Below are 12769 nucleotides of genomic sequence, written 5' to 3'. Positions count from 1 at the left end.
AGAAACGAGTGCAGAAGGGAGATTGGGGACACAAGCCAACTACACCATTACATGGGCTAACGGTGGCTCTGTCTCTTGGGGCAACTACTCCTCACACAGGACCCCAGGCCACCCCACTACTGAAGCCTTGCCCAGACCCGGGAGAGGGGAGCGTTCCTCGTCTTCTTTTGTCTCTGTAAAGGCCTCCAGGATGTCCCTCAGGTGACACTTACTTGCCGTGGCTTCCAGCCGCATCAGGAAGCAGACCAGGCTGGGGAAGCTGACCCTGCCACTGCTGTCGCTGTACCGGAGGGTCATGAGCTCTAGCAGCTCATTGCTGACGGAGATCCCTGCAAGGAAGTCTGGGCCACAGGGGAGCCAGTGAGTGAGGAGGAAGCCAAGACTGAGGTGGTCTTTTGCTTTGCAAGTCCTGATAAACCTGTTCAGAGGGCCTAGTGGCCTTCAACCACTGTTTCCTACTTAGCTTAGCTTCTCCTCTTTACTCTTTTTATGATTCTCTAGTTTCCTCTTTCTTCCTCTGGGCACAAACAACTGTTCTAGAGTTTGGCCAGAGGCCAATTCAAGATACTCAACACCCCTGACTGATCTGGGGACACCTCAGCCTTCAAATCACTCGATAATTCCCAGGTGGGATGGGTGCTGCCAGGACACCTGGGGTTTGTTTCCAACCCTGCCTATGTCAAACCTCTGTCTGCTGGTGACCTTATAAAAACCACCTTTCTCCCCTACCCTATGACTTACGTGTGGGACTGTGAGTGTGGGTCAATGTGGTTCCTGGAAGAGGGGTATTCAGTCCCAGCCCGGTCATCCCGGGAAGAGACTGGTCCTCAGAGGGGAGACCACAACACAGTAGGTGACCTCAGGTGGGCAGGACCGAGGTGCCTTGCCCTTTTTTGGGTCTTGACATCTTGCATGTCTAGTTAGAAGCTCTGGGGAGGTACCAATCACATACCTGACCTTAAGTTCTGCTGAGCCCGTGGAAATAGGCAAGCAAGACCATCTATCAAGAGGACAAGCTGCCTGCCTATAGGCCCTACAGCCAGAGACTAGTTTCTCCAGCAGAGCTAATAAAATGGGAATTTGAATGCTTTTGAATAGGGCATGCACTCTCTCACTTGCACTCTGGCCCCTGAAGGCTTTTGAGTTGAACTTCAGCTATTCTCTCTCTTCCTTTTATTATTCTGGAGTCCTTAGTGAGGTCTCCTTTAAAGATTTCATCTTTCACTGGCTAGTTGGTGGTTCTCAAAGTGTGATCCCCAGACCAGGAGCACCGCCTCAGCAGAGGACTGGTTAGAAATGCAAATTCTTGAGCCCCACCCCAGCCCTCCTGAGTCTGAAACTTGAAGTGAGTGGTGAGGCAATTCGGTCTGTTTTCACAAGCCCTCAGGGGGTTCTGATACTCACTTGAGTTGGAGAACCACAGCTCTCTACTGAGAATAATTAAGGGGGAAGATATACGCTAAAGTGGGCAGCAGCAGCCCGTGTTTTAACCCTCTTTCCAGGCCAGGAGCCGCAGGAGAGAAAACTACGGTAACCTGGGGTTATCTGATTTTGCATCTTATTAAGGATGGTGCAATTTCCTGACTTAACCTTTCTGTGATCCATTTCCCCACTGGTAAAGTGAAGATAATGATTCCTGCCCTTCCCAGTTCCACAGTAGTCAAGACAATCAATTGAGATGACGTGAGTACAAGTTGTTGCTGAACTATGAAGCACTCCTGCACCCTAAGGTATTATTATCATTAGTCCAGGCCTGAAGGCTCTTGTCTCCTTGAAGCAGTCAGATGCCATAGCTTTCATTTAGCCCCAAACCCTCTATGAAGAGAGTGTGTCAGCACTCCCGTGGGTATTTAACCCTAATGGCCCAGAGGCTGAGTGGAAGCATCTCCAAGGGGGGCTTGGTTTCTGGTAGGTTATCAATCATATGGGGTTATTTTCTCACAATTAGAGTGGTGCTGGGGAGAAAGGCAAGTGGGAAAATGGACTGGCACATGAGAACTCAGGCAGGGCAAGATGGAGTCTGAGTCCGGAGCCTGGAGGCCCACAGAGGCCAGTGTAAACCAGGGGAGGACCCGGAAGCTGCAGCTCTCTTCTCTCCTGGCGGCCCACACCGCCACACTGGCCTCGTCTGCAGCATGCTAAGGCTGTGCGTCACACACATACCCCCCACCCCCAGTCATTGGGGCTCAAAGGATCCCCTGTGTTACCTGTATTCTTTACGGCCTCCTGCAAATATGAGCTCAGGAAAACCCCAGAGTTCTTCTGGATGTTCTGGAAAACACTCTGATATGGAAAAGAAGCAAGAAGCCCTTGTGAGGTCCCATTGCCCACCTTGAAGAAGATGCCCTGGGTAGAGGGAGGTCCCAGAAGTCCCTTTTCCATCTCTGGAGGCTGCTTCACTAAAACTTGAGTGGGCCCAGCTCAGAGGCAGGCAGGGCAGCCCAGCTGAGGGCAGAGGAAAGCAGGGATGGGCTCTGCGTGATGAAGCCGCTTGCTCTGACTTCCAGCTGCTGGGTTGTAAGTTCCCCTCCTGGGCTCGTAGCTTCCGCTCAACCAACCTGCCCTCTCCTCTTCCTCACCCTCTAGACTGGGCTCACTGCTTTCCAGGGAGGTGTACAGCACTTTAAAGAGTTTGCGTAAGGTGGTGGTTAAGAGCACAGACTTTACAACCAAACTGCTGGGTTTACATCCCAGCTGTGTTACTTTGGGCAAGTTACTTAATCTTTCTAGGAGCTAGGTACTGTGATTAACCCTGTGCTACAAATGGGGAAACAGGACACACCTGTGATTTTGCCGTATCTCCTGGGACATGGAGAGGAAGGGAATAAGGTGAACTAACAGCTGGGATGCCGCAGTGGGCTGAGGAGGAATGAGGAGGGCGAGGCTACCTGGCGGTTTTAGCTATAGTCCACAGTGACACCTTTCCCTCCTAGAGCAATCCTCCTCTTGCCACTTGATCAGGCATTGTCTTCTGGTGGTGCATATATGCCTCTCCAAACAAAATGGGAGCTCTCCTTGAGTGTAGGGGTGAGGTTCCTTTTCTTTTGTGTCCCTCAACCCTGGTGCAGGGTCAGGACCCAGTAAATATCAGCTAAACTGGATGGAGTAAGAGTGTGAGTCAAAAAAAGCACGCCGGTACCTGGCAGTGGACGAGACGGGTCCACAGTCTTGAAAACTCCCCTTGGTCCAGCCGTCCATTCACTTTCAGCTGCTGGGGAGTTAAAGAGTTAACCAGTCCATTGTGCAGTGAGCAGAGGGGCCAGGGTCCTGACAAGGAGCTCTCCATCCATCAGCTAGTAACAGAGTCCAACATCATGGGAATGGGACGTGGCCCCATGCCCGCTGCCTCCTGCTGTGTCTGAAAGGGACCTGGCTTAGATTTATTTTACAAGGGAAAATGGTGAATTGGAAGGAGAAGAAAGATCTGAGAAAGGGGCCACCAACATCCCTTGCATCCTGGGAAAAAGAGAAAGCCCAAAACACAGCCCCCAAAGCCTTCACCTGTTGGAGTGGAGTCCCTGGCAGGGGAGAGTGGGGCAGAGCATGAAGGGGTCATGTCAGCTCCTGAAGCAACCAAATGTGTGCAAAGTGTGCACATGAGTGGATTGGATAGAATGCATTAAGTGTATCAAAGCCAGCCCTGGTCACTCTATACAAGGGGTTTAATGAGAACCCATAAAAAGAAAGGAATGGATCTCTGAGGAACTGGAGTGTGAGCAGGAGGAAGGGTAGAAAAGACCAGACTGCTTTGCAGGGGCCTGGCGATGTGACACCCTTCGGGTTATCTGCCCCAGGCCGTGGAGCTGTGTGGCCATTTTGATTCATCTGCAGGGATGGGCAGTGTCTCTGAGTGATTCCAAATCCTGCTGACAGAGACAGGGCCTCATACATGATTTCCTCAGAAAGCCCTCTTGTTCAACAATGGCGGGCTCCAAATTCCCAGTCGAGTCTTGTTAGGAAAGAAAGGGCTGGGGATCTGTCTTTCTCCCAGCCGACTGCACACACCCAAAGAAAGAGCTACAGGCAGCAGCTGGGGGTTAGGCACACGTAGAGCTAGTGCCTCCTGCCAGTGGGGAGATGGGGTGAGCAGGAGAGAAATGGCCCTTGGAGAGAGAAGTCAGGAGACCTGGGTTTGATTCCCAGCCCTGCCACTTGTGGCCATGGAATTTGGACAAGTCACTGGATGGCCCCAACCCCGGCCTCCTCATCAGCAAATACAGCATAATTAATAATGGGGTGCAACTGCTGTGTAGACCTAGGCATTTTCTACAAGTTCCAGTGGTTGTCCTTATCGGGGCTTCTTAAGTAAGGCATTTAAATAGTGAAGACTCCTCCAGTGGCAAGGGGAGGGATGGAGAGAAAACAGTTCCCATTGGTGCTGCACAGAGGCAGAAATCCAGGCACAAATTCTGAGTAGACGTGTGATCTGGGCAAATTACTTAACCTCTCTGAACCCCCGTTTCTTTCATTGTATGATAATGCTTCTAATCATAGGGTTGTTGCAAGAATTACAAGGAAGAAACACGTATGTACCAGTACAGTTCTCAGCTCACAATGGATGCCTGGTAGATGGTAACTATTGTCATTATTGCTGTGGTTGTGCTGGAGAGTTGGGGAGTTAGTATAGACTCCACAGAAACCCAAGCTCTTTGGTGAGCACTTAGTACCAAGGAAGAAGAGGAAACACTGAGAGAAAAGCATTCCCCAACATCCTAGTTAGACTCCTGGGCAAGCCCACAGAGCAGATGGACTCTTGGAGCTGGGGGAAAGGTGGAGGGATGACTGAAAAGGATACATCCATTAGAGCCACGATGCTCCGGCACTCATCCAAGGAGAACGTATCCCCTGGACATCCTGAGATGGGGAAGAAGAGGAGGAACTGAAATGTCTGGGAAGGTGGCATTGGACTGAGTTGGCAGTAGGGTTGGGGCTGGGGACAGCAGGTTCTTACCTTTCAGGAATTCCTGGTTGAGAAGGCTCTGAAGCTGAGCAGCCTCAATGTTCTGTCCCTGATCCAAACAAGGGAAGAGTACAGGAGTCACTCAGTGCCCAGGAGCTTCGGGGCACACCTGTCTGACTCTAAAAACACTCAGATTTCTAACAACAGTTCCCACCGAGTGCCCATCTCACCTGTGTCATGAAGTCTTTTCTGATAGTTCCAGGCCATGGTGATAACTCCCTCTCCTGAACATCTGTAGTGCTGATTACGCCTGACATTTGATACTTTGTGTGGGTCACCTTGCATTTATCTCTTCGTTCTTTATTGGATTGAAAGAAATGTTTGCTTCCTCCCTGCTGTGCTGGGCACTTGGGAGCCCCTCAGGAGAAGTATTATTGAATGAATCAATTTAGCCCTGTAGGTATATTTCCCCATCTGCTTCCAGAAAGAGACTAAGAAAATATGACTACTGAATGTGTGTATGTGGTGAGGAGGTTAAAGCGCTGGGCCTGGAGGCTAAGAGAAGCCGCTCTAATTGAGAAATTACTTAACATTAGTCTTCTCAGACACTGAAGCAGAAAGGGAGACGTCATGGTTTTCCTTGGGAAGCAACTGAAGTTGAGGGGAGAGAAACTTGTCCTGGCCTGAACTTCCGGAGGCATGAACTGCATTCAATTTTCTACCAGCAACATTGACTATCTTTGTGGGCAGTGTCTTCCATGATGGTTTTACAGAGGAGTGGAGCTGTTCTGTATATGACTGTTTCTTACTTCAGCCTGGTAAAAGCTGAGGGGATAAGGTGACAGCAACACCCCGGAAAAGCTTTCACCTGGAGGAAAGCTGGAGTGAGGCCTCTCACAGGTGGCTTTGCAGAGTGGCACTAGGGCATGTGGAAGAAGGTGCCTCCTTGGGGTTTTTGAGAACCAGCACCCCATAGAGTTGCTCTCACCACACAGAACCAAAAGCAAAAGCAATCCTATAGCCTGTCCTTATGGGAGTCCTTCAGCTAGGAGGGTGGCCCCTCCCTCACGATGCCCCAAAGAAACATATCCTGCCACTGTCTGAAATTGATCCTCAGGTCACTTCTTTAATGCCTCACTGGTTGGTTATATCAGTATGGTGTGCCCACGATCAACTGAGCTTTTTCCTCAAAAGAATAATGGCACGTTGCTTTGAAGAGCAGTTGACATGCTGGTGAGGGACCCTAACTCCCATGGAATCACCAACCAGAATCTAAGTAGCTTTGGGGCATGGATCGTGTCTCCTTTCTTCTGCACGTCTCCCACCCTAGGACAGCCCCTGACCTGGACCCTGCACCCAATAAACCCCAAAACATTTGAGGAGATGAAGATAGGAAGATGAGAAGGGAGATAAGAGCCTCAATGAATTCCCAAAGAATTGTACTTTGTCTCTGTCGCCTCAACAAAAGATCCCCAAGGACGGATGCTTTGCATTCCCAAAACTTAGCATGGTACTTGGAATATCCTAGGTATTTGGGACATGTTTTCCAACTGAATAAATGATGGATAGATGGACCTGACCCCAAGGCCGAGTGTGTCCTTGCTTTCCCACAGGCATCCCTTGGGTTATGGTACCATCACCACCACCATGGCTAATAAAGGTGGTGGTAGCCATAGTAGCAAGTTAGTTTAAGGCTAGTTAAACCGATACAAGAGATCAGGAGAGAGGACACAGTGAGCGCATGGAAAATATTTCACTCTCAATTTACCATGGAGGGTACAACCTCTGAGCATAGTTGTCAGGTTGTGCAGAATGATGATGCCCGGTTGGCCCTGCTCAAGGGTGACCAGCAGACTGGGGGAAAGGGGCTGGAGTGCAGCCCGGTTTCCACTTCCCGGCCAGGCTCCTTGGCACAAAATTGCACCTGTGTCTTATTTAATTCCTATAAAGACTCCAGCTACTCTCTATGAGGAGACATTTGGTTGTTGTTTGGAGAAGTCCTAATTAGGGAATCTGTCCCATTTATCATCTGACCAATTACATTTTTTTATTTCAGACGTGCAGGTGCATGGACCATGTTGAGGATTTTGCCATCTGCCCCTGAATGAATCTTGGTCTCAGGTATTCTGATCAGGTCCTGCTGATCACCTGGGGGCAGCGACCTTGGCTTGGGCATCTGCTCTGGGGAAGCTAATCTGTCTAATTCAATGTAAATTGATTGAGCACCTTCTCTCTGCCTGGGAAGTAATAGGTATTAGGGACAAAGAATGCACGTGATGTATCCTGCCTCCAGGAGCTCACTCACTGGGGACAATCACCTTGCATCAAACGAAGTGCATTCTGAATCAGCCCATATATAGACCTGAATCCTAGGTCCTTATTGATTTTGACGAGGTCCCATACTGAGCTGCTTCTTGCGACATGTACCCGTCATGCCAGCTACAGTTTAAATTTCTCCTTGTGTTTCCCTCTGGGCCCAGGTTACCTAAATAATTTCCCTTTGGGCTGCCTCGTGGTCCTCACTGGCCCATTAACCCTCTGACTGCCTGGCATCCTTCCTGTCCTTGGCCTCTGACTGGCCCAGGGCTGGCTCCACACACCTGATCATCTGTAATAGTTTCTACTTCCCACACCGACATGATAATGAATGGTAAAAAACTCCTTGTGCAGAGCCCTTGGCAGCTGTTTTTAACCTGACAAGTCCAGGAGTTCTTCATAGTGGTTTATAAAACCATTAAGAAAATCCCTTGTGCACATAGGTGGCTTGGCAGGAAGAGGGCTGTTGGTGCTTTCTGAAGCTGGCCAGCTCCCGGGAGGAATGATGCCAAGGTTGGTGAAAGATGGCAGAGCGGCAGAAGGAAAGATTTCAAGGGGTGTTGCCAATTACTTGCTTCAATATTTAAAAAGCACACACACACACACACACACACACACACACACACACACACACCATAATGAGCCTTTCCCTTTCCAAGCTCTACATTTCATCCCACATGTCACCCAGGGAGGGTATCCCTTCTCTCCAGGGTTTGGTAGCCAGCTCAGTTCTGGAGACATCCAGAAAAAGAGGCTGATAAAACAACTCATCAAGTCACTTTTCCTCTGTATCTTGATAAAGCTGGGGAGAGATTTCCTTCTCTCTGGTCCCTCCATCACCTTGGTAAGTACTATACCTGCTGAGCATATTTGTAGAACATGATTTGTTGGGAGCCGTTCTCTGGAACACTTGCCTGGATCAAAGGGAAAATAGGCACCATCAAACGTCTGGGGAAGGAGGCTACCATCTGGTACATTGAGGGCACAAGCACCCCCGGATCTGAGACAGAGGCTTCATCTAGCATTGGATAAAAACTTTAGGGAAATGGGAAAATGGAAGTTTGTGGAAGGAAGATGGTAGAGTCCAGCCTGGCCTTGGAGGCCTGGTCTTCTCCCCTCTTCCCTGCCTCTTGGAACCATCATGGCTCATATGCTGTCTCTGTGTTCACTGGTCAGTGATAAGGCAAGAAGGAAGGAGACAGGAACTCGTGGGGGATGGGCTTTGGCCAAGGAAGATCACTAGCCGAACCTGACCGCACACTTACCTTCAATGCTCCAAGGTTAAAATTGCTGCCCAGGTTCCTAGAAAATCAGGGGGACAGTGTGACAAGGATGACCAGCTCACTATTAAAAGGAGATTTTCATATGGAAGGCAGCCTAGGTGGCACTGGACATGTATCTCACAGACTTGAGTGGGCAGACATGGCAGGCAGCAGGCAGATGAGCATCTTGACCATGTGTCCAGTCTTTTGGGTCATCTTGTCCTCAAACCATTTAGTAAATGGTTCTTTTCATAACCAAATATGCATGTACTGCAACCCCCATTACCAAGATGGCAGGTAAGCTTTTTCTCAAGTTCCAACTCTGATTGGCGGCACAGTGGCTGTCTGACATGCTGGATGCAGAAGGCCTCCTCCATACTGAACTGTAAAGACTGCCATGATTATAGTACCTTGGGTATAAGAGGGGCTGAGGCACTTAGCAGGGTGTGTACCTGTTGATACCAGGCTTGACCATTACCTTGGCATTGAAAACCCTTCACGATTGGACTCTATCTTTCAGGTCCACTTTTCACTTTCTCCCTGTTCTACCCCACATTCTGGCCACATTTCACACAATTACCATGTATGTCCCTTACTACCGTCCTGTATATATGGCCGACATCACTTAACAAGCCTTGTGCTCACCCACTTCCCTGCTTCTGCTGATGCTTTTTTCTTCCACCTGCATTGCCTTCCCCTTTGAAACACTAAATTATAGTTTCCATCAAGGACTAGCTCAAATGCCATGTCCTCCAAGAAGCCTTCCTGAGGACCTCTTGCCAGAGATGGGCCCCTCCATTCTGTCCTCCTGCATGACTTGGCATTTCCATCGAGCAATGGTTCCTTCTTGTTTGCGGTCTAGTTACTGGTCCACAGACTTTGCCCCCCTTTGTGGTGAGCATTTTGAGAGTGGGACCCATGCTGACACAGTACGTGCTGCACAGAATGACACAATGTGTTTTTATAAAATTAAGTAGAATAAAACACTTAGAACTCCAGAGGTTCTTACCTGTCATTGCCTGGCCTTTTCTGGAAGATTCGGAGCAAGAACTCAACGTCTCTCCACACAGATACGGCCACCACATAGGTCCCTGGGCTCAGGGTGAAACATTTTGTGAAGTTCCACTTGGTTATACTCTTTATGCCGTTGCAAGGTTTTCGGAATGGGGAATAAAAGGTGGGTGGCAATCTCTCCCCGAAGTGCAGGAACTAGAGGAAACATGATGAAGGTGAGAAAGCTCCCTGTGTGCGTGTGTTCCAGCTACCAGGAGAGACCCACTACCTTCTAGACCCCTCTCCAGTTACCACAACAGCACTAGAGGCCCTGAAAAAGAAGACGGTCCTTACCTGAACTCTCACAATGCAATAGGGCTTAGACTGTTATTTAATACAGATGCTAACACTACAACGAATGCACAGAAATCTGTCACACAGTTTTGCCTCGTTAAATCTAACAGCATCCTGGGTTTCTGGGTTTATCTCTCTGCTAATAGATAAAGACGAGTTCCATGAAAACTAGTGAAATTGTTCCAACACTGAATTACTTTTGCAGTCCCCAACGCGCCTTCTGTCCCGAACCTTTTGCAAAGCACCCTTTGGACTGCGACAGCACTGCAGAGCTGGACTCCTCTCACTCCCTGCATCTCATCTTTCCAGCAGAGTCCTGACAGTTCTTCTCATTGAAGAATAATAAGCCCTGATCATTTTCCTTTTATTTCAATATTTTCTTAGAGAGAAAACAATAAATATAATGCAGCTCCTATTACTGGATGTCACATACATATTACATAATAAAAACCCCTTACTAAATAAATTTTCCCCAATACAGTCGAGCATGGGGATTCCATTTAGAATGGTTACGCAGCATGAAATGATTATTTGTGAGCTCTGCCTTGGGGAAAAACAGGGAGAAGAGAAGAGTTTCTTTTTAGGGGGTGGGGACAGGCCTGGGATTTAAGATGAAATAGGAGCTAGGCCACTGTCCTAGGTATGCAGCAGGGGGCTGGGTGGAACCTCCAAAGTGATTCTGGTGGCATTAACAGCAGCCCCAGTGGGTTTGGAGCATGATTTGCTTGGGCCCTTCTGGCAAAAGCAATGATGAGATCAGTTCTTCTCCAGAGAGTCAGCACTGACCTGTGGCAGTGTGTGTGTGTGTGTGTGTGTGTGTGTGTGTGTGTGTGTATGTGTGCACGCACATGTGTTCATGCATGCAGATACACATGTATGGGTATCGTGCCCCCTACAATCTAGGAGATTCCCTACTCTCCTGCCCTTCTCCCTCCACTGCCCCCTTGTGGTCCTGTCCAGGCTCCTGATCCTTCAGAACAGACTTGCTCAATGGCAGCCTAAGTGTGAGTATCGGGCATGTTTCCTGGATCAAGTCCCCACTCCACTCTCCAGCTCTGGGAACTGGAACACCAACTTATTCTTTGTACCTGAGTGCTTTCCTTGAAGCCCTTCCAGAAGTTCCACTTCCATGACTGGGGTGCCGGAGACCAAAATCTGATCCTAAGCCCAGCTCTGTGGCTGGGTTACTGCTGTGACAGACAGGCCTCTTTGCTGCCTGCTTTGCTGCCCGGGCTTCGGAGTATCATCTACTTGGAGACACCCTGTCTGGCCTCTGTCTAACGGTTGGGATGCCTCTGGAAAACCTGGAGGAGCTTCCCTGGACCAGCCCTCATGCTACAGTCACCACCCACTCGCTCCCTTCCGTCAGGGGTCCTCAGACACAGGCACCTCCCCCGGCTGCAACAGCACCACAGAACCCACATCCAATTAAGGGGTTTGAGTACCTGTGATGTTAGGTTTTCCAAACCTCATCTATGCTTCTCCATCCTTACCATATTTTAAGCCACCTTCCCCCAATGTTGAGTCAGAATATCTACTTAGAATGTGTGACAACTTGGTCGTAAGAGGGGTGAGAGGATGTGGCGTGAAGTTGCATTTGCATAGCATGCATCCTGCTTGTGGTGGTTTTGGGGGCTGACAAAGAACATAAGAGGCACCCCCTTTAGCTCTGCCTCTCAAATAAATGGGAAACAGCTACATACGGCTTATCATCAGCAAGAGACAGGTCAAGGCCACAGGTGTTGGAAGAGGCATAACACTTTACCAATGGACAGTGACAGAGGCTTGAGAAGCCCAGTGAGGGCAGCGGTGAACCATACCTGAGGGTCGACCTGTGGGAAAGAAGGAAAAAAAAACAGGTTCAGGAACCCAAACCAATATGCAAAGGCAAACAGATCCCAGAAGCATGGCTCAGGGCCCTGCATACTTTCTCACGTGGTCAGCCTGTTGCCTGGCACACCCGGAAATGAACATGGACCGTTACTCATTCCCTACGCAGAGCTGTGATAAAGGAAATCAAACCATTGTAGGGAGCAAGAAGGGGAAGGCGACTGAGGAGGGAAAGAAAGAGCCTGAAAGGAGGAGACGCTCTCTTCATCAGCTCAGGCAGCTCTAGTTACCTGCCATAGTAATGATGATAAAATTGGGAGGAAAAGTGAGACATTGATAGAGCCTGGAAGTAAGACAGAATCTGGACCAAATGTAAATTCCCCAACATCAGAGCTCCTATGAGCTGCAAACTCCTTTTGTCCTATCAAACCACTGTACAATGTAATGAGAATTTGTTCTAGGCTCTCTGGTGTGTATAGGGAACGGATATGTGCATATGAAATATCTACGATCCAGTCTTTCTATGTGGCAGAAGGAAGCCCTGAGGATGCAGCCCATTTTTAAGCCACTCCACAGTTTGCAAAGTGCTTCTGTGTAATGCGTTGGATTGTCACCGTAATCCTGCAAGCAGATGCTGGGCTCCCTATTTTATGGATGTGGAAATTGAGGCTCAGCAGTCTAAGTAGCAGAGGTAGAAATAAAGCAAACTATGTTGCTTCTTTTGTGGTTAACACCCACCACCAGGTACTGTCTTCCACAGTTGGGTGGCACTTCTTTTCCCCTGCTGCTCCTGGGTCGTACCTGTGAGTACAGACCACTTGATTTGCCCAGGCAGACTACTCCAGAGACTAAGAGTGAGCTGGAAGGGAGGTAGAAAGTCTCAGCCTGGGGGAGGAGCTTTGGGGAGAAGATGAAATGTGTTGTCCACACTTGTCCTGTTTCTCTGTCCTGTCTTCTCCTGGCCTATTTGTACACCACCCATGTTCAGTTTGATGTAAGGCAGGGCAGGGCTCCCATAGTAGTTGGGGAGTCACAGGCCCACAACAGAGCTGGAGCACCACACATACTAATAGTTGTCATCAGGGCAGCACTGTAGCCACAAACACCATTAGAG

The 12769-nt window shown here is 49.1% G+C and overlaps 1 protein-coding gene across 1 annotated transcript in view; it reads right to left on the bottom strand.

Annotated features, from left to right (window-relative positions):
• The window catches only part of CAPN13 (calpain 13), a 76310-nt gene that overhangs the window by 10952 nt on the left and 52589 nt on the right, over positions 1–12769 (bottom strand). The window contains exons 12-20 of the mRNA XM_019735397.3: positions 11646–11657; positions 9488–9687; positions 8482–8518; positions 8074–8130; positions 4952–5009; positions 4796–4854; positions 3140–3208; positions 2208–2283; positions 213–341 (exon numbers count right to left, since the gene is read on the bottom strand). Coding sequence (XP_019590956.3) covers positions 213–341; positions 2208–2283; positions 3140–3208; positions 4796–4854; positions 4952–5009; positions 8074–8130; positions 8482–8518; positions 9488–9687; positions 11646–11657 — 697 coding nt within the window. The remainder of the gene's footprint in view (positions 1–212; positions 342–2207; positions 2284–3139; positions 3209–4795; positions 4855–4951; positions 5010–8073; positions 8131–8481; positions 8519–9487; positions 9688–11645; positions 11658–12769) is intronic.

This window comes from Rhinolophus sinicus, chromosome 2 (genome assembly GCF_057876585.1).
Source record: "Rhinolophus sinicus isolate RSI-liver-muscle chromosome 2, RSI-T2T, whole genome shotgun sequence".
NCBI classification, from domain to species: Eukaryota; Metazoa; Chordata; class Mammalia; order Chiroptera; family Rhinolophidae; genus Rhinolophus; species Rhinolophus sinicus.
This window is presented reverse-complemented; position numbering and strand designations above follow the sequence as displayed.